The 26322-nt window shown below is 38.1% G+C and overlaps 1 protein-coding gene and 1 long non-coding RNA gene across 2 annotated transcripts in view; both read left to right on the top strand.

Annotated features, from left to right (window-relative positions):
* Positions 1-1051: 1051 nt before the first annotated feature.
* Positions 1052-26322, top strand: part of LOC131253136 (CDP-diacylglycerol--glycerol-3-phosphate 3-phosphatidyltransferase 2-like) — a 47319-nt gene continuing 22048 nt past the window's right edge. Inside the window, exons 1-4 of the mRNA XM_058253972.1 lie at positions 1052-1699; positions 4080-4177; positions 4306-4356; positions 4513-4626. Coding sequence (XP_058109955.1) covers positions 1237-1699; positions 4080-4177; positions 4306-4356; positions 4513-4626 — 726 coding nt within the window. The 5' untranslated portion in view covers positions 1052-1236. The remainder of the gene's footprint in view (positions 1700-4079; positions 4178-4305; positions 4357-4512; positions 4627-26322) is intronic.
* Positions 23529-25704, top strand: LOC131253137 (uncharacterized). Its single transcript, XR_009174940.1, has 3 exons — positions 23529-24462; positions 24499-25282; positions 25319-25704. It is a non-coding gene; the product is annotated as an uncharacterized LOC131253137 (long non-coding RNA).

Below are 26322 nucleotides of genomic sequence, written 5' to 3'. Positions count from 1 at the left end.
ACCAATCTCAAGTGGACCACATTACAGGAAACGGTGTTGAATGAATTTCAACCATTAAAAACTTTTTGGGGGCCATAAAAGTTTTGGATCAAGCTGATATTTGTTTTTTACCTTCATCTGGGTCTGTATGACTTAATCAATATACTAGATGTCAAATAAACAATATAGTACAGTGGGCCTTAGGAGGATTTTAATGGTGAATATCCAATCACTAATGTTTTGGTATGGTGTGATCCACCTGATATTTATATTCTTATTATTTTTTTGTATCAAGCTCTAAAATGATCTTTAAATATGAATGAACAGAATGGATGAAGCACATGCATTATGGTGGGGCCCATGGAGCACCGACTACCAGCCATGGGGCCGGTGGCCATTTCCTTGAATTTGTATGAATTAGGAGAACGGATTGGCCACTCCCCTGCCACCGGCCATTGGCTCGTGGTAGGTGTTATGTGGGCCCCACCATGATGTGAATTTGTATGAATTAGGAGAACGGATCGGCTACTCCCCTGCCATTGGCCATTGGCTGGTGGTAGGTGTTATGTGGGCCGCATCATGATATATATGTTTCATTCAGGCCTTTCATCTTTTTTATAGATCATTTTATAATATAAGAGAAAAAATGAGGTATATCTTAATTCCAATTAGACGGCATTACAGGAAACAGTATTGAATGAACTTTGATCATTAAAAACGTTTTGGGGCATAAAAGTTTATCTAATCAACAATTGGATGTCAAATAAACATTACAGTGAGCCTTGGGAGGATTTTAATGGTAGATATCTAATTATTTTTGTTTTTCCGTTGTGTGGTCTACTTAAGATTTAGGTATCTATGATTTTGTTATAAATTCCTAAAATGATATGTAAAAATGTATGAACGGAATGGATGAAACACATACATTATGGTGGGGCCCACAGAGCACCGACCATCAGCCACGGGGCTGGTGTCGGGGGAGTAACCAATCCGTCCCCCAAATTCAAGGGGTGACCGTTCGATCGAGCTGATTTTTACCACAGGAGTATGGACGGAGAGAGCGGATGTCGAGCTCACGCCAGGGTGGGCCGACAGACTTCGGCTGTTGCATTGCACGCGGAATCCGGTCCATCGAATCAAACCGAAGAAAGATATGTCCTCCCTTTCTTTCCTGCAACCGGTCCCTCTCACCTCACACCGTCACCATTAATGGCGTAAAATAAACGATTTAAACCCGAAAACACTAACCTACGCACGATGGCGCTTTTCACCATGTCCTTACTTAAGCCGTCCCTCATTCTCTCCTCCATACGCGGAAAGCCCCAATACATTAACAGCAAATCGTGCGCGCCGGTTGTGCGCAGGATAACGAGCAGAAGTACGGATATTGGTATAATCGGCCCGCGGGCTATGGAGAGAATGAATGGTTCGGTGGTCCTGCGGAGGGATACGAATGCAAGTAATAATAGAAAGGGGGAGGGAATGCCGGGAGAGGGTTTGAGGTTGGTATCTTGCGCACGTCTTGGTGGTGCTCCAGCGACGGAGGATAGAAATTCGTGCAGAGGGTCGGATGAGAGGAGAGATCCTGCGTCTGAAGATATGGATGGAGGAGGAGGAGGAGGAGATGAGAGTAGGCTGCTGGCGTCGACACCGAGATTGCTTACATTGCCGACGATCCTGACCCTTGGTCGTGTCGCGGCCGTCCCGCTCCTCGTTAGCAGTGAGTTTTATTTTTTCGGGTTTTATTTTATTTTTTTCAAGATCTTAGGTGTTTGGATCTTTAGAATGTGAGTAATGGGGAGTTTATGAATTTGTTTTTTTATTTTTTATTTGTTTTGTTTTGATTGGAGATTTTGGTTTTGCGACGTTGTGGGTGTTTTGATTTTTGTTTCTTGAATTGGGTTTTTGTTTTTGTTTATTGATTTTTTATTTTTTTTTAAATTTTGAAATTTTTTTTGGGTGGATTTTGTTTTCTGAAGAATGAAATTTGTTTGTATTTGATGCGGGTTTATTTAATTATTATTATTATTTATTTAAAAGGGTTTTTATGGTTTGGGTGGGTCATTCTTAGGTAGGTTTTTTTTTTTTTTTTTTAAATAATTTTGTTGGGTTGGCTTTTTTATTTAATGTCGAGGTGGGTATGTGGATCTTATGAGGATATGGGTCTCTCTCTCCCTTTTTTTTTTTTTTTTTTGAGGGGGGTTGAGCTAGTTTTGAAGTTGCATTTTGGATTTTGATTTTCGTTTTGGGTCTGTATTGTGATAAACGTGTTTATCCGACTGGAAAACGTTCAAGCCTTCCCTTTTCTATCTGGGAAAAGGGTTTCCAGGATTTACAATTGGATTTTATCTGTTGAGAATTGTATGGCATTTGGGTTTGGATGATAAATTGTGTATTCCTTTGGAGCTTGGAATGCAAACTCTTGGACTTGAGGAAAGGGAACTTTTATGGTGTTTGGGGTATTTTTAATTAATTCCAGTTCTTTTATTTTCATCCTCTCTCCCTCATGACTCTTAATTCTGTTGAAGAAAATAGGAAGGTGTTTCTGGGGTGTTCTTGATTTTGGATGTCTTTGAAGTCAATGCCTTCTAGGGTGTTTGGATTTGTGTGTTAATTCATATGAATATGAACTGCAGTATCTCCTTTCCCCTTCATATTCTAGACTGTTATCCATTGTTTTTTGTTTCTTTTGATGATTTTAAACAATGGGTTGATTGCCTTACTATTTCATTTCCCTTGTTTCTTTTGATGTTTAAAGAATGGGGTGATTGCCTTTCTTTTGGGTGAATTCAATTTTGGCCAACGATGCTTGGTTTTTTAGAAAAAAGAAGTAGCTTCAGACATGTTTGCTTGTGGGTTTTCTTTCTTTTATTTTGAAAGGTCCATTTGTCAGGCTTTAGAACAGGAAAAGTGCAAAATGTTGCTAGGAAGTGTTTCTGCAATCTACTTCATTCAGAATATAATTATTGAGGTTTATAAAAAAAAACGTTATGGAAACATTCACTTTGTCTTGGTGTGTAACAAAAATCTTCTGTTAAATAACCGCCACTATATTCTTGATAATGGAAGTTATGTAACCAAAAAGCATATGTAATTTACAGAAGCTGTCTTTCCAAATTTAGCAGCAGTATATTATAGATTACAATGTCATTTTTTGGTTAAAAAACCATTATTATTTTCCTCCTGGTGAGGTGTCTTTTTCTTTCTTTTTTTCTTTTCCCTTCCATTTGCCAACTCCTGTTTCATAACAGTTGTTTTTGTTATATGACAATAATGTCAGCCTGGAGTCATGACATCTTTTTTAAACCTTGCTAATTATGAATTACAATTCTCATCTTCGCAAGGGCACAGGCTAGTTATACATGGACCTTTTTGGGCTTGCTGTGTTTCTACTTCCTAAATATTCAATCAGCACACTTTTTAAAGAATAGAGACAGCAATGCTTAAATTTAGAATATCCGCAATCACCCATTAGCCCATCCACATACAGTGTGTATGGTGTGTGGACACTGCTCTTCGGGCAATGGACTGTAGGCCATCTACCAAATATTCAGGCAGATCATGACAGCCTTCGAAATATTATGGTGGATCATGAGAGCACAGTGACTTGCCTTCTCATGAAAAAGAAAAGAAAAGAAAAGAAAGTGGATATAAATCAACCTTGACCATTGGATAAATCTACTGCACAGCTCGCCAAGCATTTGCCACACGAACAAACATGTAAAAGACATACATGCTACATTTTTATTTATCTATAACATTGGAAAAGAGTAAAATCTAATGCTGCAGGATCTCTTAGTATTATCCTACTTTGTGCTTCTTAACAAACAATAATTTAATCTTTTTCATGATCATGATCTTGGAAATTTACACACCGTCGTTAAGTTGTGAGTATGATAAATATGTACAAATCAGCCCCTTTCTTTTACCTGCCATTTGGTGTCTTTGAAGCGACCATGTTGTAATCCGGATAAAGAAAGTCTATTGGCATTGCTGATTGTGTCAAATCTATGTCAATTGGTAGCATGGCATGATAATTTAATTCTCAAGAAAAATATCTATGTTTTTTATAAGGCTAACTTGTCATTTTCACTTATCAGCATTTTACATGAATGGTTGGTGGGCGACAACAGCTACAACAAGTATATTTATTGCGGCAGCGATTACAGATTGGCTTGATGGATACATTGCTCGAAAGGTATGGAGCTTTCTTTTAATGCCTTTGAAGGGCATAATTTTCTGAGAGCAAATTTCCATGCCATTTTCTGGCAGCCCCTTTTTTGTTGTATTGTGTTCCTTAGTGCTAATTAGTTCTATTCATGTCAGATGCGGTTAAGCACAGCCTTTGGTGCATTTTTGGATCCTGTAGCCGATAAGGTCCGACTTCGCTTCTTCCCTAAACTTTCATTTTTTGTTTTCAAAACTTGACTTGCGCAGCCGAGTTTTAGGTTTTAAAAGAAAAAAAGGGAAATCATTTAGTTCTGAGGACCATTTACGAATTGTATATATGATTCTTATGCTTATCGAATGCAGCTTATGGTTGCTGCAACATTGGTGTTATTGTGTACCAGACCTTTTGAAGTTGCTGTATTGGGGCAAGTACCATGGCTACTGCCTATACCTGCAATTGCTATCATTGGCAGAGAGGTGATTTTTTACCAATTCCTAACTCCATTATTTCTCTCCATTGTGGGTTGGTATATTTGCATGTTCTCCTTTGCAGTGTCCACAGTGTTGGCTTTGGTAACAAGTGAGATCAAATGGATATTATAGATAACGTTCATGTACACTTCGCTTGCCAAGATAATAACTGATACTTGAGATTGGATTAGTTGAAGGACAATTCACAAGCAACAAATATAAAGCAGCCTTTGTCAAATCTTGATTTACAAACATGATATTTGGTTACAATGCATGGGATACCATGATAACGATCATCATGATTTTCAGAAACCACCAAACCTCATTGCTAAACAGGCCAAAGGGTGGAAATTCCCATTGTGGAGGATAGGTGCAAGAAATGGTATCCAGTTTGGGGAGCGATAAGCCCTGGGCCTGATGGCTTCCCAATCGCTTTCATGTTCTTCCAAGTTTTCTGGGAAAATACAAAAGAGTTCGTGGAATTCATATCTGAATTTTTCAACAGCAAGTAGGATGTTGGAGGATTTGGGCAAGCCCTTTATCGTCTCTATCCTCAAGAAAGATATTGGCGAAATGGTAGCCCATAAGATATAGGCTAAATTTCTTGCAACCAGATTAAGGAGGTCCTTGGTGAGGTTATTTCGAAAGCCCAAGGGGCTTTCGTCTTCAGAAGGCTATTATCGATGGGATGTTAATTGCACATGAGTGCATCGATATAAGTCAGAGAAGCATGAACTGGCTCTTGTATGTCCACTGGATATGTAAAAAGATTGCAGCTATGTCGATTGAGATTCCTTGCACCAGTACATGCTCCATAGGTTGGGTTTCAGTTTTAGATGGTGACAGTTTATAGCAAAATGCATTTCTTTGGCCCATTATGTTGCTGTTATCACTGGATCCTCTAAATCATTGGTTTAACTGAATAACTAAATAAAATAGATAGATAAAGAAAATAGGATCTTCTCAATTGGAAGATCTCCTATATGGAGAATGCACATGCCAATTGACCGAGCTTTGGCAAGGGAATATGCTTTCTCTTCTCTTGTTCGTTGAGATAGTGAAAGCTCTCAACAGGATGATTGGAAAAGCCTCAGAGGCAGGTTTATTCAGGGGCTTCTCAGTTAACAAACTTAAACCCCAAGTACCCCACCTATAGTATGCAGATGACACCTTGTTGTTCTGCAATGCCAAGGATGAACAGCTGGCCAATATTTTCAAGGTGATCAGGTGGTTTGCTTTTAGGACGAAGTGAAATGCTTGGATTTACATTCTAGAAGGGGTGGAAGCTATGGCTGATGTAGTCGGGTGCAAGACTTGGGTAAACCGGCCAACCGGCCATGGGCTTCAGTAATTGAAAGAGTTAAATGGGTAACTTTTTGGCATGGAAAAGTAAATATAGGTTTCTAGGTGGCCACATTACTCTTATTAAAGCAGGCCTCTTGAGTATGCCGATGTAGTTTTTATGTCTTTAATCCAGCAACCCACCTCCATTCGGTGCATTGAAAAGGTACAAACGGATTTCCTTCAGAAAGGTACGAAGGAAAAGATAAAAATTCCATTTGGTTGGGTGCTAGTATTCAAACCGTAAAACCAAGAGGGGATGGGATTAAAGGATCTAAAACCGATGAACATTACCTTGCTGGGAAAAATGGATCTGGACCACAGCGAAAAGAAAACATGAAGAGAGGGTCCTCTTGGCAGCCTGCTTGTCTGAAATTCCACTCTTTCATGATCCAACATCTTGCTAAGTGCCTTAGTGACCACAACAAAAAGTAGGGAGAGTGGCTGAGTCGGTGCTCTTGGCAGCCCCCTTGAACCATGGAAGAAATTCCTCAGAAGAGGTGTTCCCTAAGATTAAAGAAAAAAAAAAAAGGAGCCAAACTGATGCATTCCATCATCCAGGTTTTGCACCTCATTCCACACTCCATTCTTCTCGACATATAAATCATGAAAATTCAATTAGAAAAATCATAAGCCTTTTCCATATCAAGTGTGCAAATGACACCGAGTTTTCCAATCCTATATCCTGTCGAAGATCCGATGACTGATAACAATTGCACCTTGAGCCTTTGACATTAACTCCCTTGTAAGAACTGTAATGACTATTTTATTATTATTTTTTGAAAAGTTACTGATTGTATTAAGAAAGAAAAAACAAAGAGAGAACAACAAAAGGCGTAGGGCTACACCGCCGAGAGAGCGGCACCGCCAACTACGCTCCCTTGTAAGAACTGTAATGACTATTATGTAACCGTTTTTGCATTTCTTGCCAGTTAGCCTAGGGCTTTGCCGTTATCTAAGCTTTTAATTGATTTCAACACCTCTAATTCCTTGATTGGGCTTTCCAACCAAGATGCCTCCTCTTCTAGCGCTTAATTGAAAGAGAGATTGTCAAACTTAGGACTATACCTCACTTCATGAGAAGATGAGAATGGAATCCCACCACAGTCTCACAAATCTTGTCGATTTCTTTTCCCTTCCCATTTTGTAATAGGCTAAAGTACTATTACTTTGTCTTCTTGCGTTAGCGATTCTGTGGAAGAACTTAGGCCCTATTTGGTAGATGCCTATAAATGAGTTCATCTCATTTTAGTTAACAATAGTTTGCTATAAGAGATGTTGATATCTGATACATGATGAGTTAATGTTAATAGTAATTATGTATGAGAGATCTTGATCTGTAATACATAATTATTGTTAACTAAAATGGGATGAACTCTTTTTTAGGCATCAACCAAACACGGCCTTAGTATTTTTACCGCCCTCTTTTAACCAAGTACCCTGAATCTTTAGGTCCACTTAATATCTTCCTCTTTGACATTCTTTTTAAATTCGAGCTTTAAAAGATTCCATGTTGACCTTTCCAATTTAGCAAATATTCCTACCTCTTCTCTCTTTTCAATGGCTTGAAAAGCTTCGATCACACTAGCCTTGGCTTCCTTCACTTCACCAAAATAATCCTTTGAGAGTTGAGACTTGACCAACTTTGCATTGTCATAGTAATCTTACATTGGCTCTCCATCATGACAATCAAGATTTCCAAATTTACCCTAATTTTCTACTAATTGTCTTCCGTTGTCATGGTGAATGGGTTTCTTGCGACCCCTGTCTTGTCGATCTTGTAGCCTATGAGGTTACTCTTTTGTTGCTTTTGTCATTGCAAGAACTGACTGATCCTCTTGGCCGGACCTAGTTTTGACTTGAACTAGCCATTACTTTTGCTTAGAGGTTTGGCGATGGTCTTTAGAGACCGATTGCAAGGATTGTGCATAGTCGAAAGGAATGAATCCCTAATCATCAAATGGGGCATCATTGACCACGTTGCTATCTTGGACCACCCTCGGGGCTTTTGCACATGGCGGATTTATTCCCACCAAGCCAACACTTTGGCCCTTGAATTAGGTATTTAATTTGAACTTGATTTCCGAAATTTCATGGGATTCCAAGATCTGTTCTACCTATTAAGCCATTTTCAACCACTTCAGCATTGAATCTTCCATGGAATTTTGGGATGTCATCCTTTTCGATCTTGATTTGAAGATCATACCGTTGATTATCAAAATGTTATATTAGTTCATTGATTTGCTGTTGTAAGGATTCAATATCCTTGTCTTTTGCATCATTGGCCTTCCACGGCCTCAAACTCGGGGAATGAAAGTAATGTATGGTCAATAGGTTTTGGCAGAGGGAATGTGTTGGTAGAGGTTGGTTATGGTTGTTGTATGTGGTTATGGGATGTAAATTTAGTGGGGATGGGTAACAGGGGCTTCATCGTGGTTTTCATTGAAGATGTCTTGAACCTCAATGTGGTTGTCATTAGAGAATTGTCAAAATAGGAGGGTGGGGTAGTCATTTGCAACATATGGCTTGGATCGAGCAAGATATCATTTCCAAGCTTCAATATATAACTCTGATGAGCAAGATGCAGATCCGATAATTCGTCGACACTCGTGGACGAATTTGTACCTACTTTTCTACATCGTTCTTAGTGTGGATCTAGCAATCCATTGAAAATCTGGAGAAAGAATCAAGATCTGATACCACTTAATGTCGAAGAGAGGTGTCATATCCATGGTGCGCGGTCTTCAGCAATGAGGAAACTGAATCCAGCATGTGGGTCTAGCACGCACCATCAAAATCTTCAAGATCAGTTGATCCGTGAACATTAATCGACACCAATCTCAACAAGAACAAGAGAAGCGGATTCTTTTTCCTCCTCCTCTTCTTCTCTCTCTCTACTTAGAAGAGAATCAAATTTCATTTTGAAATTCCAAAAGCTTCTTACAATTCTCTTAAGAGTATTTATAAAACAACCCTATCTTACTGCTAAGTAATCTCATTGATTGGTGATTTGGTGCGCTAATCACAACTAACTGTAATAAAAACTATTCTAATAACTTCTCCAATCTCCCCACATAACTATTGCCAACCAAAAGAAAATGTCTAACATTGCCTTACAAAGCAAGAATTTATGGAAATCTTAAAATCTTGTAAAAAACAAGGGAGGACCATGTGTGTTATGGAAAGCTCTTGCATCGAGGGTTAGATGTTCAAAAAACAGATGTATCGGCTGTATCGGAGAATACGTGAAGGTAAAACCCCCACCATTAAAAATACTGGGTCAAAACGGTCCATTCAAGGAAAAAAAATGAAAATGAAAAAGGAAAAAAGGCCGTCACGGCTGTATCGTCCTGTTATGGGCCGTATCGAGGACTAGGTGTTAGAAAACGGTATGCATCGGGCGTTATGTGATGGTGACGACACCCACTGTTACACAATACAGGGTTGATATGGCTCATTCTTAAAAAAAGAAAAAAAAAGAAAAGAAAATGGGCGTTATGATATTTCTCATTATTTTCAAGACATTTGTTTTTTCAGATGAATAGTAATTAGAATTTATTTTAAATTTTTGGCCATGTCATGACAGCTGTGTTGACAGTTGCCGTATCAATAACATTGCATGCGTATCGGCCCTGACCGTTATGCATATATAGGCCCCCCTTTGAGGGTTTTTTTATGATCTTTCTCATTATTTTTCCTTCATTTTTTTTTTTTTTTTTTGTGTGAGTGTTGTGGTATTGTTAGAAACCCATTTTTGACCAAATCTGCACTTATTTGCAAGATTAAAACACAAGATTTGAGCTTGAGTCAACAAATCAAAGCTTTGAAACGGGTTTTGGGGAAATAACAAAAAGAGGTAAAAAAAACCTTTTTTTTTTCTTGCTGTATATATGTCAAACACGGTATATGACCAATCGATCAAATCTTGCTAGATTTGTGTTCAATTTGATATATTTGCATCATGCTTTATTTTTCTCAATTTTTACCTTTTCTGAAAATTTCCAGCATTTTTTTTTAATTATTTTATTTATTTATTTATTATAGATGTTTCTTACTTTGATGCTTGAATAACTTGTTTTTAGTATTGATCTATAGATTCATGAACTAAATCATTGGTTTTGAGTTTTAATTTTTTTAAAATTTTTTGCGTATTTTGGCCATTTTCAAGACATTTGTTTTTTCAGATGAATAGTAATTAGAATTTATTTTAAAATTTTTCTTCAAATTTCTTTAGGGAAATATTGAGTCATGGTTATGGTATTCTTCTAGTGTTTGCATTTGACACTTCGATATCACATTATAAGCTTATCTGTTTAGTGTTTAACTAGTTATGATACATACGTTATCATACAACTTGTGATTTTTTGTTGTAGTTTGTGTGATTAACTTATTGTTACTCAATGTGGACTTATAATCTTTATTATATATTGATAGTAGATATTTAGATTTTATTAAATATAATAAATTTAGAGTCACCTGGGTTACATAGCACTCAGGCCACCCGACAGCATTCTTACCAAAGAGTGGCCCATTACAACATCAAATACATGTTCAAAAAGTAAAAAAGAAGAGGAATACATATTGGGATACTCACCTTTCCTTTTTCTTTTTTTGAGATTTTCCCAATATTTTTAGATTTTTTCATTAAATTTTTTTTTTGACTTTTACAGAGCTGTATCAGCCAATACAGGCCATATCCTATTGGCCAGGCCATTACAAGCAAACTAGATAGAATAAACTGCAAATTTACCCAACCTGTCCCCATGATTTTATTTATTATTATTATTTTTTTAACGCCACAATTTTTTAGTATGGAATACCCAACCTGCACAAGGAGAGAACCATAGGGCTATTCAACTTCTTTTGCTCCTCCGAAACAGCTGATGGTTGAACCTTAGCCTACTTCTTACCTTCCGAACACTCCACCAAACCACCTACTCTTGCCCAACTATGTGCCATAACGGGTTCTCTACAACCGGTAAGTTCTATAATCTTGCCTGTTCCCAACAACACAACTCTGTACGAACCCCCTTCACTGTTTCAGACTTTACCCTTTCTTGCCCCCGATCTCAAACTACGTACTGCATTCCTGAATCTCCCCCTCCCCCTTTCAGGCCATCTCTGGCCTATATTTTGTTATCCAGGTCAGCTATTGCAGTTTCGGCTTTGGCATTTTTCTCAAATCAAGCAACAACGAACCTGTGACTGAACACTGAATCCCGTTTTACAATAGAGTGGGATAGCTACATCAGTCACCTAGCCAAAGTTACTAAAAGCCACAGAAACTTTGTTTTTCTTTTGGTCTTCCAAAACCCCTTCTATGAACAGCATGAATACCCTGTGGTTTTGAGGACTCTGATCACTTTGTGGTTTCTTCCGACTATGATCCACTCTCCACCTGTCTTTGCTTTCTTCCATCTTATGCTCTTTTCTGATTTTGTTTCTCACTTTATCATTTATCAAAAGAGAAAGGAAAATAGGGAAAAAAAAGGACAAATGAAACAACTGTCTTTTGGATTGAATGTTTTTAGGTGACTCATGGGCAAGAGCAATGTGTTCATGTAAAGGTGTCCTGATTTGGAGAAGAAGGATTGGTGAAAACTTTGAGAATTGAGATTACCTGGTAAGGGAAGTTGCTTAAACTTTGAGAATTGAGATTATCTTGTTAGGGAAATTGCTTAAACTTATTTGCTGGAAAATCATCAAGGGCTTATTTGAATACAAGGAATCATGGGAAAAGAAAACATTTTCCCTTGATTTGATGTTTTTTCGCTGTTTGAATTGTAAAGAGAATAGTGGATTCTGCAAAGTAATCATTAGCCTTATCCATAGTTAGGATTCTCTAGTGTTAGATATGAGGTGACCGTTGTCTAATGAATCTGGAATATCTACCTACGAAACAAATAGGACCCCTAAAAATGGAATCCATAGGTGTAAAGTGCCATAAAAGGCAGTCATTACAGTTGTCCATTTCCACACTTTGGATTTCTCATAAACAAACAAGCCCCGAAGGTGGAGGGAGATGAGGTTAGAAATGAGATTAATCAAAGAAGCATTTGATACTCTTTTATGATATGTTGGGTAGCAGCCACTATATTAGATTAATAACTTCCACAACAAGAAACAAAAAGATGTACTTCGAACCCATTCAACCACAAAGAATTATTGTGCTATGGAGAAGAATCAATGCCACCAATTTCCATTATGGGAGATTAGTTTTTGAGTGGAAAGATGGAGGTGAAATCAAGGTATCATCAACAAAGTCACCTTAATGTGCTAGAGAAGTCTTGGATTGTGGCTGCCTCAATAATAGTAGGATTACATACAAGCATTTGTCATATTTGGAGTAACTGTAATTAAATGTCCCATGTATTCATCCTATATGGGCCTCTTTTATGAACCAACCACCTAAATATTCTTGTCAAGGGTTGATACGTACGATTAAATAAGTCAACCTGGTAGCGAGCATTATCTTAAACCATGATTGGGAATCTAAATCTTCTTGGACCGATTGACTCTCCGTTGCCTTTCAAGAGACATTGTGGTTTTATTCCACATGTTGGAAGATTTTTCAACTTTTGTGCTAAGACGTATTGCCATTGCGCTCAATCTTCTTCTTCCAAGCATTTGGGCAATCATAAAAAAATGAAAATGGCTGATCCACATTTGTAAACTTGAAAGGAATACAGTTTTTACTCGAAAAAAACTTCAGGCAAGGTGAAGCAGATTAGACTGTGATAGAATGTATCCGTTTGTCAACTAAGGTATAATCCAGTCTAACTCCAAACATAACTCCCTACTGATGAGTTGTTTTGCCAGGTATATTTGTTGCTTAAGAATCCAAGATCCATAAGCTCTAGTAAGTGTTTCTGAAAATCAGAAAAAACATTCCTGTTTATAGGTCTCCAGCTGAAATATTCATTTGCATAGAGGATAGTTGAAGTTACCTATATGGCGATAACATGCAAAGGAGAAGCCATGCTCCACAGTCTCATAGAATTCTCCTGAGGGGGCAGTGCAATGTTGTGTTAGTGTGAGCATATACTGCCTTTCCAGTTAGTGATTCGTCACCGTCTTTTCAACATGAACATGTTGGTTGGATGAATCAAGCATTTCCACTGACCAAAAGCAACAACTTTTACCAAAGGCTCAATGTTATTAAGGGCGTATTTGTTTATGAGGAATTCAAGGTGGGGACATGTATAATTATAATAATTATTTTTTCCAGCAATGTACACATATGGATTCATTTAGGAGTTCTGTTTGTTTTGGACTCTAAAATTCTAGATTTATTAGACAACGGTCACCTTATATCTTATGCTAGAGAAAACACATTATGTATAAGGCTAATGATTATTTTTCAGAATCAACGGTTTTCTTTACAATTCAAACAGTAAAAAACGTCCTATCAAGGGAAAATGTTTTCTTTTCCCATGATTTTTTTTAGTAAACAAATAGGCGTTGAGGATTATAAATAAGATTGGAGTAGAAGATGTTAAAACCCAAGCGAGGAGATTAAGAGGAAGGCTCACGAAGTCTAATGACATTAGGGTTGTGATCTGAAAAAAAAAATGGATATCTACATTTAGTTGGGAAATTTGCAATACCCTACAATTTTACAAAATTATGTTAGACATGAAGAACACAAGGGGAGAAAAAAATCTGAAAAAGTAGCAGGAAGAAGAGGATATCAAGAAGAAGTTGAGAATAAAGGGTTTACTTCGATTACATTTGGATCTGCTTGGAATCATCAATGGTTTCAATGACATTAAAATACTGGAAAGAGGGTGAGATGATCTTCTTTTCTTTCTTTTTTTGGTCTTTGGGAGTGAATGTTGTTTTAGCTCCCACTTCACCTATTATGTCTTAGTTCTGACTATTTCCTTGTCTCCATTACTTTTTTAGAAGCATCTCTTTTAAAAACCTACTTAAATCATTGTTATTCCATCAAGTTGCAATAAGATTGCACTAAACTATCATGAGAAATTTCAATGTTTTACTTTGATTAGTCCAAAATATTTATGTTATTTTGGAAGCCTTGTTGCCCCTCTTTGATGTAAGCAGCATCTAAGCCAAAATTTTCTAAACCATATATTGCCAAACAGGCTGTGATCTAGTTGAAGGGCCAAATTTTTCATGGGATCATGATCATTGTCGTCTTTAACATTGGACGAATGTGATTGTCTTGATTTGCCCCAACGTTGTGAGTCCCATCCCATTTTAAATTCCTTGGGGAATAAGACTCCCCTTCTTTGTTTAGCTAGTTTTGTTTTTTTTTTTTTTTTTTTTTAAATTATAATCTTGAACAATAAGTTTTGCTTGATATTTTTATCACTCGTCTTGTGGGCAGTCCAACTTTGGGGGTGTTGAAAGAAGTCAGAACAACTTGAAATTGGTCTTGTTTTAAAGCCTATTCAATTCAAGGTATTCTATTACTGTAACGGTGGGCATAATGGCCCACCGAAAACCATTACCTTTATAGACCATTAGTAGAGCTAGCTCAGTTAACTTGCTTGACTCGGCTCGGATAAGCTTGAATCGGCTCGACTAGAAAGTTGGGTTCGAGCCGAGTCGAGCTATTTTTTTTAGCTAAAAAAATAATTCCAAAGCTCGAGCTGGCTTGAGCTCGACTCGACTCGGCCTAAAGCTTGGCCCCAACTTGATTCGGTTCGGCTCGGCTTGATTTATATATATATATATATATATATATATATATATATATATATATATATATATATATATATATATAAAGCTAGCCTGCCCGCTTTTTAGTTTTCTTTTCGCCCTAACTCGAGCCCCATTTTTGCCCTAGTTAACCGACTTGAGCCCCCTTCGAGCACCTCGTGGGCCCATCCGGAGCAACTTCTCTCTCTCTCTCTCTCTCTCTCTCTCTCTCTCTCTCTCTCTCTCATTTTGGGTGCTCGGTAGAGCTGGCTCGTCTCGAGCCCCATTTTTACCCTAGTCGACCGACTCGAAAGCTCAAACTTGAACCCAACTCGAGCTCGGACAAAATTGAGCCGAGCCGAATTCGAACCATGGTAAGCGGTTGGTCGAACCAAGTCGAGCTTGGCATAATTTAGCTAGGTGTCTAGCTCTAGCCGTTACATGGTGTGTAACGACTGTTAACGATCCTTTTTTTTTCTTTTCTTTCTTTCTTTTTTGCCAAAAGATTCCAGAAAAATATGGGAAAATTTTCAAAAATTTAGAGGATTCCAAATATGTATTCGTTTCTAATTTTGAACATGTTGATGATGGCGTAGCGGTTCACTCTTTAGTTAGAACATCTCTGCTTATGTGATAATTTTATGAACTTGATAAGCTTAGATTAACTGTGAAACTGCCATATTTAATTTCCTAAATGTCTAATATTAATGATTCATCTCTTGCTCATTAGATGAGCTAGTAGAGACAGTGTAGTGTGCGTGAGTGATTCAGGGTTTAATCCTTGGTAGTGTTACCTTTCAAAAAATTAAAAATAAATTAATGATTCAATATAAATAAAGTTGTATGAGTATGAATGTAATAATGAGACAAATATATATTTATATATAATAATTATACCACAGACAACCCTTAGATGTTAATACATGAAGTATAAAGTATAAAGTGAACCCATAAGTCATAAAATAATGTCAAAGCTCAATGGACAAGCATTAGTATAAAAATATTACAATTTATATGCACCAATTGTGTCACCACCAGACTAAAAATCTTGATGCTTGTGGTTACTCGTCCTCAACATAGTCAACATTCGGTTGCAGTTGTAGAACAGGTGCCATATATCCATACTACCATAGCTAGCAGGAAAGACTGTTAATGAAACTTGAGGATGATTGATCACAATCATAAGTGACACACTGCCATTGGGCATCCGTTGTGTCGAACCCGAGTAAGGATATGTACCAGTGCTAGACGTAGACCCATGGCCATACCCATATTGTCCCTGGTATTGCTTGTACTGCTGAGACTAAGAGTGACTATGACAATAAATAACTCGAATCTGTATCCATATGGATCATATCAACCAGGACTAGTTCAATAAGAAAGTGCCTCTGGTTGCTCATATTGTTTATGGTCATATCGATATCCATATTCGTAAACCTTTTGATGTCTTAGTGCTCTATATCCACCAGTGCCATTGGTGCCCACCTCCCCATGATGTTCCTCCCCTGGCTAGTCGTATCATGATTTAGTACACTTATAAGTCCGACCTCTAGTCGATCAATGCCATCAGTCTCGAACTTTGTATATGGTTATATCTCCCCATGCTCAGCAGGACCAACAAATTCATTGTCATCATTTGTCTTAGTTTTGTTGCTGCTAGTCTTTTCTTGGGTCAAATCTTTATAACCCTACCTGGCTCCAAGACAGCTCCATGACTCTCTCGTTGCCCTGCGTGTAACACTAAGTCGTGCATCTCAACCTCTTCACTACCCTCTTTTACCTGTTTCTTCCTTTGTTTCAACTAAGGTAGAAGTGGGTCCTCTTCATCATAAAGGTTGTTTAAGTTTATTGGAAATGAGCTGTCTTCTTCAACCAGGTTTGCCACATGCTTTGAATTCCATAATCTCAGCTTCATGTTGTAGTGCATGTTGTTCACAACCCCAGGTATAGGGTCACGATGTAGTAATAATCTCAGTAAGACTGAGGTCGAATCCACAGGGACTGAAACTTGTACGTTTCTGAAATTAACTAGAAGTAGAACTAGAAGAAGATGTGAAATTAATTCTGAAGTATTTGAGAAAGTAATTGTGAATAAAGTAATTAAAACTAAGAATTTAAAGGTAGGAAGTAGGGTGCTAAGGATCCACTTATAGTGATCAGGGAGCCCTCTTGCTTGATTCAAGTAATACAATTAGAATCGGAGTCCTATCCTATCAAATTGGAAAATATATCAATAAAACCAAATCTGAACTTCTGTTGACCTAATTCTCAATGAAGGAGAACTATGATACTTGGTAGGGATTCCATCACCAAACTATGCCCAGGAGATAATGGCAAACAATAGGATTTACCAATCCCATAATCTCAAAAGCAGGAGAATTGTGAAGATTAGGAAGGATTCCATCACCCTACCATGCCCAAGGGACGATGTGAACAACAGGAGGACTTACTAATTTCACAATCTCCAAGAAAAGAATATGCTCAAAGCTATTGCAGATCTACTGTAATTTGAGTCACAATAAACCATTAAAAACTGAAAGTATTCCTTAAATATCAAATTAGAATCCATGGAGTTCAACATAAACATGAGTCAAAGCAATAGAAACATCCCATCATGCTACAAGCTTCACCTCTTAGCCCTAATTAAGAGGTTTAGCCAACCACAGACATGATTGGACCAAAGTCTCTTAAGAAAAACATGAAAACAACTGAGGAAGAAGAAAAACTCTTGGAGACGGCTTCTTCACCCTTTTGCTCCACTTCTTAAACCCTAGAAAATGCCTAGGAACATGCTAGGGAGTCCTATTTATAGTTGTGGAACTCCAACTTTCGCACCTAGTTGAAAAACTCTAGAAACTGCCTCAAATTTACGCAGTTTTCTAAAATAGACTTCACTCTGCGCACTTTTTCAAAATAGACTTCACTCTGCGCAATTTCACAAAATGACCCAGAGTTTCAGAATATGCTTTTTCAAGATGATTTTAGAATTCTTTTTCTTCACTTAAAATCTTTGATTCTCTTCATTTCTCACTTGGTTTTCTTAGATCTTTAGCATGCGAATTCTTCAATGTTGGTCTCCTAAGATCCATCCCTTGCCTTGGTAATTCTTGAGCATCAAATCTATGCTTTTAGCACCCTTTTCAATCCAAGCTCTTAAATTCACCTTACAACACAAACATGAGTAAAATAGAACATTAAGCATTATCGTGTTCATAAAACCAAGATATAAATGGGGGATAATATGCAATATTTGATCTTCAACACAATCCCCAACCAGCATTTTGCTAGTCCCGAGCAAAGCATGCAAAAAATATTTCGGGAACCACAAGATAATTTTTATAAGCTCAAGTGGTTTTAAAAAAATAATCCAGATAATAGAATTCTAAAATACATCAATGTTGTGCATTACCTTCTCCTAAACTCTAGCACTTGGTAAGTTTCATAATCAAGTTCAAAGAATTCCAAACATTGAGTTCCATGGGTGTATAATGAAGTCTAAACTTGTCACAATCAAAGGTTCAATTCATTACTTTCATGATAACATTGATAATTAAAAAACATTCAGGATAACCAAAACCTAAACCAAAACTTGCCTTACAGTTCATCTTTTAGTTCTCTCTTTTATTCCTCTAGCTTTTGATTTTGTCCATCGATGGCTTTCACGCTATGTCAACCTTTTTAAAGATATTTAATAGGTAGCCCTTTTCGATGACAACTGTTTTTTTTTTTTTTTTTTTTTTTGAAAGCTGGGTATTTTCTTTTTCTTTCTTTTCAATTCTTCCCATTGAACATGATGGACAATTTTCCCAGGTTGGTTCCTTCCATGCTTAATAATCATCAAGTTAACAATTCAATATCAAACTGACACTTTAATGTGTAAGCTGGATGTGACATGTGAAATCATGACTCAATCAATGTTTAAAACTTCTAGTTTGTTGTAATTGGAGATGAATGTCGTCACTTGCATTACCCTTTCAACCAAGTTTGTGACATTCTTCTCCTTTCCAATATTTCCTAATATAAGGTCGATGAAGTGTGCGACACATAGTGATTAGGATAATTTGCATTTGTATGTTACTCCCCGACTTGTATGTTGCTTCATTGTCCGGTACAATTTACACCACATTTTGCTCCCTAGTCTCATCATCCATCCTATCCATAAGGGAAAAAAACATAATATGCATTTTTTGTTGCCTCCAATGCATTAATTGATTTACGGAACATCATTCCCAGGTGGTCGTACACCATAATATTAATCATGCTACATCTAGTTCAACTAGTTCAACTATTAGGCATAATATTTGTCATACAGATCGAAAGGTGGTATGTACGCCTTCACATCTTGGTACTTTGCAAATATCCATTTTCTCCTAATCTCATTAGCTGTGGGTGCCTTTTCTCATTCACCTACTTTTGTTGCTGTATCAATCACCACTTGCCTGTAGGAATTGATAACATTTGGAGCTATGTTGCCATGTATGAATAGTTTGGTTGTTGCCTTGACAAGCTTCTCAACTGTAGTTTTACCTTACATTTGTGATGGGGACATCACGCGCGCAGGCACACGCACGCCGCCCCCCTACGTACGTACGCAAGGAGGAGGAGGGCCCCACCGTCGATCTAAATCGATGACGACATTCAGGGAGGGCTTCCTAACTAGAAGACTGAGTTTTAGTGTGTTGGAGTAGGCCCGGTAGTCAAGTAAAGCCCATCATGGGATCTCATGATCGTGGCCCACTAGTCGGATTAATCTCATATTTTAGGTTTTGCTTATTAATGTTATTTACAGTATCATGGACGCTTTAGATTTCTTTGATTAGTTTTTATTTTGGTTTACTTCATCGCCAAGTAATAGGTTGCGCACATGGCGCGAGTTTTAGGGTATAGGGTTTTCTTATAAATAGGCACCCCTTGTAGTTGTTTTATTTTATTGATTGAAGTTTAATAAAAATTCTGCATTTTCCTACTCTGAGTTTTGAGTTGTGGAAATCCAATTGGGTGCAAAGCCCTCCCTTCATTGAAGGGCTGACTATACATCTATCCCGATTCGCCCCCATCCTCTACCATCTCTACTTCTCATCTTCTACCATCATCCGTGCTTCAAATCTGTCCTTTATTGCAATAGTTTTCCTCTTTACAGCAGAATTCCAGATTCTAGCCCTGCAGGATGGCTGAAACTTCGGCGGAGCACCACGCACAGCCCGTAGCTCAGATCGACTCGAAACTTCGGGGTTTTGGAGCCCACCCTTGGCCGACCAGACTCAAGGAGTCGGTTTCTAGGTGTGGGACCCCCTCGCATTTGCGGCCAAGCCCTGACGCATGAGCGTCAAGCCCGACCCGCTGTCCGCACGCGGGGACTGTCGTTCGGTTCAGGTTTTCTTCTTATTTCCCCCTCTCATACTTGTTTTGCATAACCCTAACCCTAGATTGCTTCATCTTAATTCGTTTGCCCCCTTTTCTTACCCTAAGGTTCTCTGAATTGAAATTGGTGAATCCCTTGGGTTAGGGACTGATTATTGTGCATGTGTGGATGATTTTTACTTTCCTTTGAATATCGTTTGACTAATAATTTTTATTGGTCCAGCCCTAGTATGTGTAGGCTTGGACCCGCACAGATTCCCCTTGTTTGAATGTTTGAACTTTTGTGTGGGATGTGGAAATCTTATGTGCATATTTCTGAATTAGTTTGATCTAAAGCCTGAGATCTTGCATATCATAGTTAATTTTCATATCCTGCATCAAATTTGGTATCAGAGCTTAGGGTTTTTATAGGGGAATGCATTACGTGTTTAAGGTTTAGTTGTTTATGTCCATTACGCATCAATTCTCATCATATATGGCTGTTTAGAGGTCCATAAACCCTGACATAAGTTGCTGAAATTTTCTGTTATCCCCTTATTTGAATTATTTTAAAAATTAACTTAGCTTTCTATTTCTAGGTTTAGAAACTTTCCTTTCCTGTTTTTAGAAACTTTCTTAATCTGTTTTTAGAAACTAATTTCCTTTCCTTTTTCTTTTTTAGAAACTAGGGTTTTTTTTTTTTTTTTTTTTTTTTTTTTTTTTTTATAGAAACCTTCCTAATTTATTTTAGAAACTTTCCTTTTTGCATTTTTAGAAGCTAGGTTGTTTCTTAAAAAAATAAAAAATAAAAATAATAACTTTCTTATATTTTGACAACTATATTGCTGAATTTTGGTAGCGTTGGTAGTTTTCCTCATATAGAGTCTCATAGGATCATTTAGTCCCATTTAGTCGTATATAGTTGTAGCAGAAGGTCCTTAGGTTGAGTTAGCAGTTGTATGCTCACACGTACGGGTCGTGGTTTTGGTTTGCACCCTACACTAAATATGGAGTAATTGCAAGAGTCATTAAACAAGCTGACCCAGGAATTTGAGTCTTTAGGTAAGCGCTGGGAACAACATATTGACCAATGCTTTGAACAATTTGATGTGCGCATTACCCAATTAGAGGCCTTCGCCGGGACAAACCCCACCATTGGGGAAGATGTCCAATCTCAGGCAGGTGGCCAGGAGGATCGACCAATGAATGAAGGTGGCCAATGAATCAGTCATGGGCGTGCACCTGTGCACCCACCCCATGAGGGACATCAAGACCACTATTTGGAGTGGTACAACATGTACGACCTTGTGGCTAGAGAGAGTGCACTAGAGGCTAGTGTAGAGTTACCCACTGAGGCCATTCTGGTAGTGGATGAGTTTCGTGACGTCTTTCCTGATGATCTACCAAATGAGTTTCCCCCTATAAGGGGTATAAGGCACACCAGAACATGGGACACTATACTACCTATAGTTGAGTTTGCGTTTAATAGTTTTGTCGATAGGTCCACAAGTCTAAGTCCTTGTGAAGTCGTTACTGGTTATAAACCTAGGAAACCTATTGATCTTGTCCCTATGTTGCTGTGCCATAGGCCGTCAGAGTCTGCAGAGTCTTTTACGAATCACATTCATTCATGGCATCAAGAAATCAGGCAGAAGATCATGACTAGTAATGAACATTACACACTTTCTGTAGGTCGACATAAACGTTTCAAGAAATTCAATATAAGGGACTTTGTGATGGCCCGCATCAGGCCAGCGCGGTACCCTCAGAGAGCCGTTCGTAAATTACATGCGTATAGCGTTGGACCATTCAAAATTATAAAACAAAACGGTCTCAATGCGCATGTGGTAGAGCTTCCACTTTCCATGGGAATTAGTTTCACATTCAATATGGAAGATCTAGTTGCATTTCAGGAGACCACTGATACATTGTCCAGCTTATCACCTAACCATCCTGATTCCCCAGACGTTTCCCTTGATCCATGGCCCCCTCTCGACCCATCCCCTCAGCGTCTACGTCCCATACCAACCATTCCCGACCAATTTTCCCAGCCTTTACCTCCCATACTTACCCCTCCCGACCCATCTTCCCAGCCTCTACGTCCCATACCTACCCTTCCTACCCTTTTTCCCGGCCTCCACCTCTCATACCTACCCTTCCCACACCTAAAGAGGGAATATAGGATATTTTGGACCATCACATAATATCCACATCAGACGACAGGTTTCAGAAGTACCTAGTTAAATGGAAGTCACGCCGAGCTTCAGACAGCATGTGGCTCACTGAGGAGGAGCTTCAAAGACTTGATCCTGACATCTTGAAGCGGTTCAAGAGTTTTATTTCACCAATGGCGAAATCTTCACAGCAGAGGAGAGTTGATGGAGACATCACGCGTGCACGCATATGCACGCCACCCCCCCACGTACGTACGCAAGGAGGAGGGGCCCCACCGTCGATCTAGATCGATGACGTCATCTAGGGAGGGCCTCCTAACTAGAAGACCGAGTTTTAGTTCGTTGGAGTGGGCCCGGTGGTCAAGTAAAGCCCATCATGGGATCTCATGATCGTGGCCCACTAGTCGGATTAATCTCATATTTTAGGTTTTGCTTATTAATGTTTTTTACAGTATCATGGACACTTTAGATTTCTTTGATTAGTTTTTATTTTGGTTTACTTCATCGCCAAGTAATAGGTTGCGCACATGGCGCGAGTTTTAGGGTATAGGGTTTTCTTATAAATAGGCACCCCTTGTAGTTTTTTTTATTTTATTGATTAAAGTTTAATAAAAATTCTACATTTTCCTACTCCTCTGAGTTTTGAGTTGTGGAAATCCAATTGAGTGCGAAGCCCTCTCTTCATCGAAGGGATAACTACCGTGGTGCGAAGCCACATCTATCCCGATTCGCTCACATCCTCTACCATTTCTACTTCTCATCTCTTACCATCATCCGTGCTTCAAATCTGTCCTTTATTACAACAGTTTTCCTCTTTACAGCAGAATTCCAGATTATGGCCCTGCAGGATGGCTGAAACTTCGGCGGAGCACCACGCACAGCCCGTAGCTTGGATCGACTCAAAACTTGGGGGTTTTGGAGCCTACCCCTGGCCGACCAGACTCAAGGAGTCAGTTTCTAAGTGTGGGGCCCCCCCCCCCCCCCCCCCCCCCCCGCACGTGCGGCCACGCCCAGGCGCACGTGCGTCAAGCCCGGCCCACGGTTCAGGTTTTCTTCTTATTTCCCCCTCTCATACTTGTTTTCCATAACCCTAACCCTAGATTGCTTCATCTTAATTCGTTTGCCCCCCTTTTCTTACTCTAAGGTTCTCTGAATTGAAATTGGTGAATCCCTTGGGTTAGAAACTGATTGTTGTGCATCTGTGGATGATTTTCACTTTTCTTTGAATATCGTTTGGCTAATAATTTTTATGGATCCAGCCCTAGCATGTGTAAGCCTAGACCCGCACAGATTCCCCTTGTTTGAATGTTTGGACTTTTGTGTGGGATGTGGAAATCTTATGTGCATATTTCTGAATTAGTTTGATCTAAAGCCTGAGATCTTGCATATCATAGTTAATTTTTATGTCCTGCATCAATTTGTTTTAACCTCTTTTGCTTTGTCGTCTCATTCCTAAACAGAATTGGATCACACGAGGCTCTCCAAGGCTTCACCACATCATTAGCCATGGGGGGGAGCACGTGAAGTCCCTCGTTGTCTAAAGGCAGGCCATAAAATGCCAAACACACTCCCACTCCCACTGCCCCTCTCCCAAAACATGTGTCAACACTCTTCATCTTCACGAGCAGTGCACATGCCCTCTCTCCTCACCATTGTCACCTCCCGATCTAAATCCTCACTGGACTAAACATTATTGTCATCACCAACAGCCATATAATGCTGACCAAATTCCTCTTGTCGACCGCATTAGGAGCATTTTGCTTTTTCTTCTACATTCCTTTTTCCCCTTCATCTCTTCCAAATTCCGTCACATCATCTTCATTGCCTCTCTTGGCATGCTTGTGCACTCTGCAACTTAGCCCTTTTGATGTACCAAATGCCGTTTGACTCGCATGATTCCAATGGTTATTATTCTGCCACAGTACATGCATTTCATGGAGTGCCTAATCCTACCCACTTTCACACAATGCCGTCATATGTTATCCTTACTTCCTGGTTGAGCCACCATTTTCTCCTGCTCACAACATAAAATCAGCAGGACAACTCACAGGTCACCATAACCCCAAGCTACTCTAAAGGCATCAAGCTCCTCACTTGTCAAAATATAAACATATAAACAAATATACCTTTCAAAAAAAAAAAAAAAAAACCATATAAACAAATACAATTATACAAGTTAGAAATTTAAAATCAAATTCCAAGTATTTCAACCATCCACACTCAAAAGAAAAGGAAAAAAGAAGAAGAAAGAAAAGTCCAATTTTGCTGAATTTTTGAACTGATACTATATATTCCAGAAATTAGCTATTATATATGTGTGTGTGTGTGTGTGTGTGTGTGTGTGTGTGTGTGTGTGAAGTAGAAGATGTGTAAAAATTTAATCTAAGGCATGAATGTGTAGATTGAAAGATTTTACATGTATTCCAACCATCCACACTCAAAAGAAAAGAACAAAGAAGAAACGAATTTGCTGAATTTTATGAACCAACATTAGTCATTCCAGAAGTTACCCGAAAAAAAAAAGGTACAAAAAATAGAAAATGAGATGCAAAAATCTGATTGAGGCATGCATGTGTAGATCTAATGATTCTACATGTATTCCGATCATCCACACTCAAAAGAAAAGAAAAAAAAAAAGTTCTCCTGAATTTTATGAACTAACACTATTCATTCCAGAAATTAGCCAAAAACAGAAAAAATTACCAACTCAGAAAATGAGATGTAAAAAGCTGATCTAAGGCATGCATGTGTAGATAAAATGATTCTGTGTACTCCAAACCATCAACACACACACACCAAAAACAAAAAAAACAAAAAAAAAAAAAACCGGAAACAAAGAAGGATTTTTGCTGGATTTTATGAATTGATATTATCCATTCGACGAATTACCCGAAAATAGAAAAACTACAAAAAAGAAAAAAAAATGTGATGAAAAAAAACCCTGATCTGAGGCATGCATGTGTAGCTAATGATTCTACATGTATTCCAACCATCCACACTAAAAAAAGAAAAGATTTTTGCTAAATTTTATAAGTTGACGCTATTCATTCCACAAATTAGCTGAAAATAAAATATTATCTAAAAATGGAAAATGATATAAATCTCATCTACTGCATGCATATGTAGATCTAAAGATTCTACATGTATCCCAATCATCCACTTGAAAAAAAAAAACAGAGAGCGATTGCTGAATTTTACGTACAAAAAATCAGCAAAATTACAAAAAATTAAAATTAAAATCAAGTCGACCACAAATCCAGCAAGATATGGTTGATTTGGTGATGTAATCTTGAACTTAATTATTTCCAACGAGAATGGAAAAAAGAAAAAAGTTTTTTACGTCTTTTTTCGATTTTCCCCAATTGTTGCCTTGAACTTATTCATCCAACATATTTGCCTCCTCTACCTTAGCAATGCTAAACCTATCAATCATCTTTTCCAGCATTGCCCTTATGTGAACGAAGTCTAGTATGCTATTTTGATCAAGTTTCATTCCCCCTGGGTGATGCCTGGTTCAATTCCCAGCTTGCTATTCGCCTAGCATGGAGAAGGCACTAGGAGAGACTACAAAGCTATGTGGTGCGTAGTGTTGATGGCTTCTCTCCGAATTATTTGGAGAGAAACAATCGCTGACGGGTATCACTGATTATGTAATCATGTTTGCCAATGTTGTCAAAGAAGTATATACGGACTCTGGTCGCACACATCTCTCAATTTTTTTTATTTTTATTTTTATTTTTTTAAAAAAAGGAAAAATAGAAGAAAAAAAAATTATACTACAAGTGTAGGGAATTGTTTTTATTTTATTATTATTTGTATATAGTTTTCTAGCCTTGTAAGGGAGAGCCTTGTAAGTTGTAAGAGAATAAGAAAGTAAGCATAGAGATTTTGGAGAATGTGTGAGGAAAATGAGAGGGTGGGAGTGCCTATTTATAAGCAAAAATGAAAAGAAAAAGAAGAAGAAAAAAATAAAATCCCCAATGGTCATAAATCTGACTGTTGGGGGGCCATCACATATTGAATATGTGACGGCATAATTGCATAGAACTGGCATAATTGATCGCATATGCCACCAATAGATAAAAAACGCATGTGCAACTATGGCTTATGTGATATGCACTCAAAAGTGGCATATGCGATTGCATTTGACAATATTGGTTTTTGCACATCTTGATTGAGTTAG

The sequence above is a fragment of the Magnolia sinica genome, chromosome 8, assembly GCF_029962835.1.
Source record: "Magnolia sinica isolate HGM2019 chromosome 8, MsV1, whole genome shotgun sequence".
NCBI classification, from domain to species: domain Eukaryota; kingdom Viridiplantae; phylum Streptophyta; class Magnoliopsida; order Magnoliales; family Magnoliaceae; genus Magnolia; species Magnolia sinica.
Note: the sequence above shows the minus strand (reverse complement) of the source record. Positions and strands in the feature narration are given on the sequence as shown.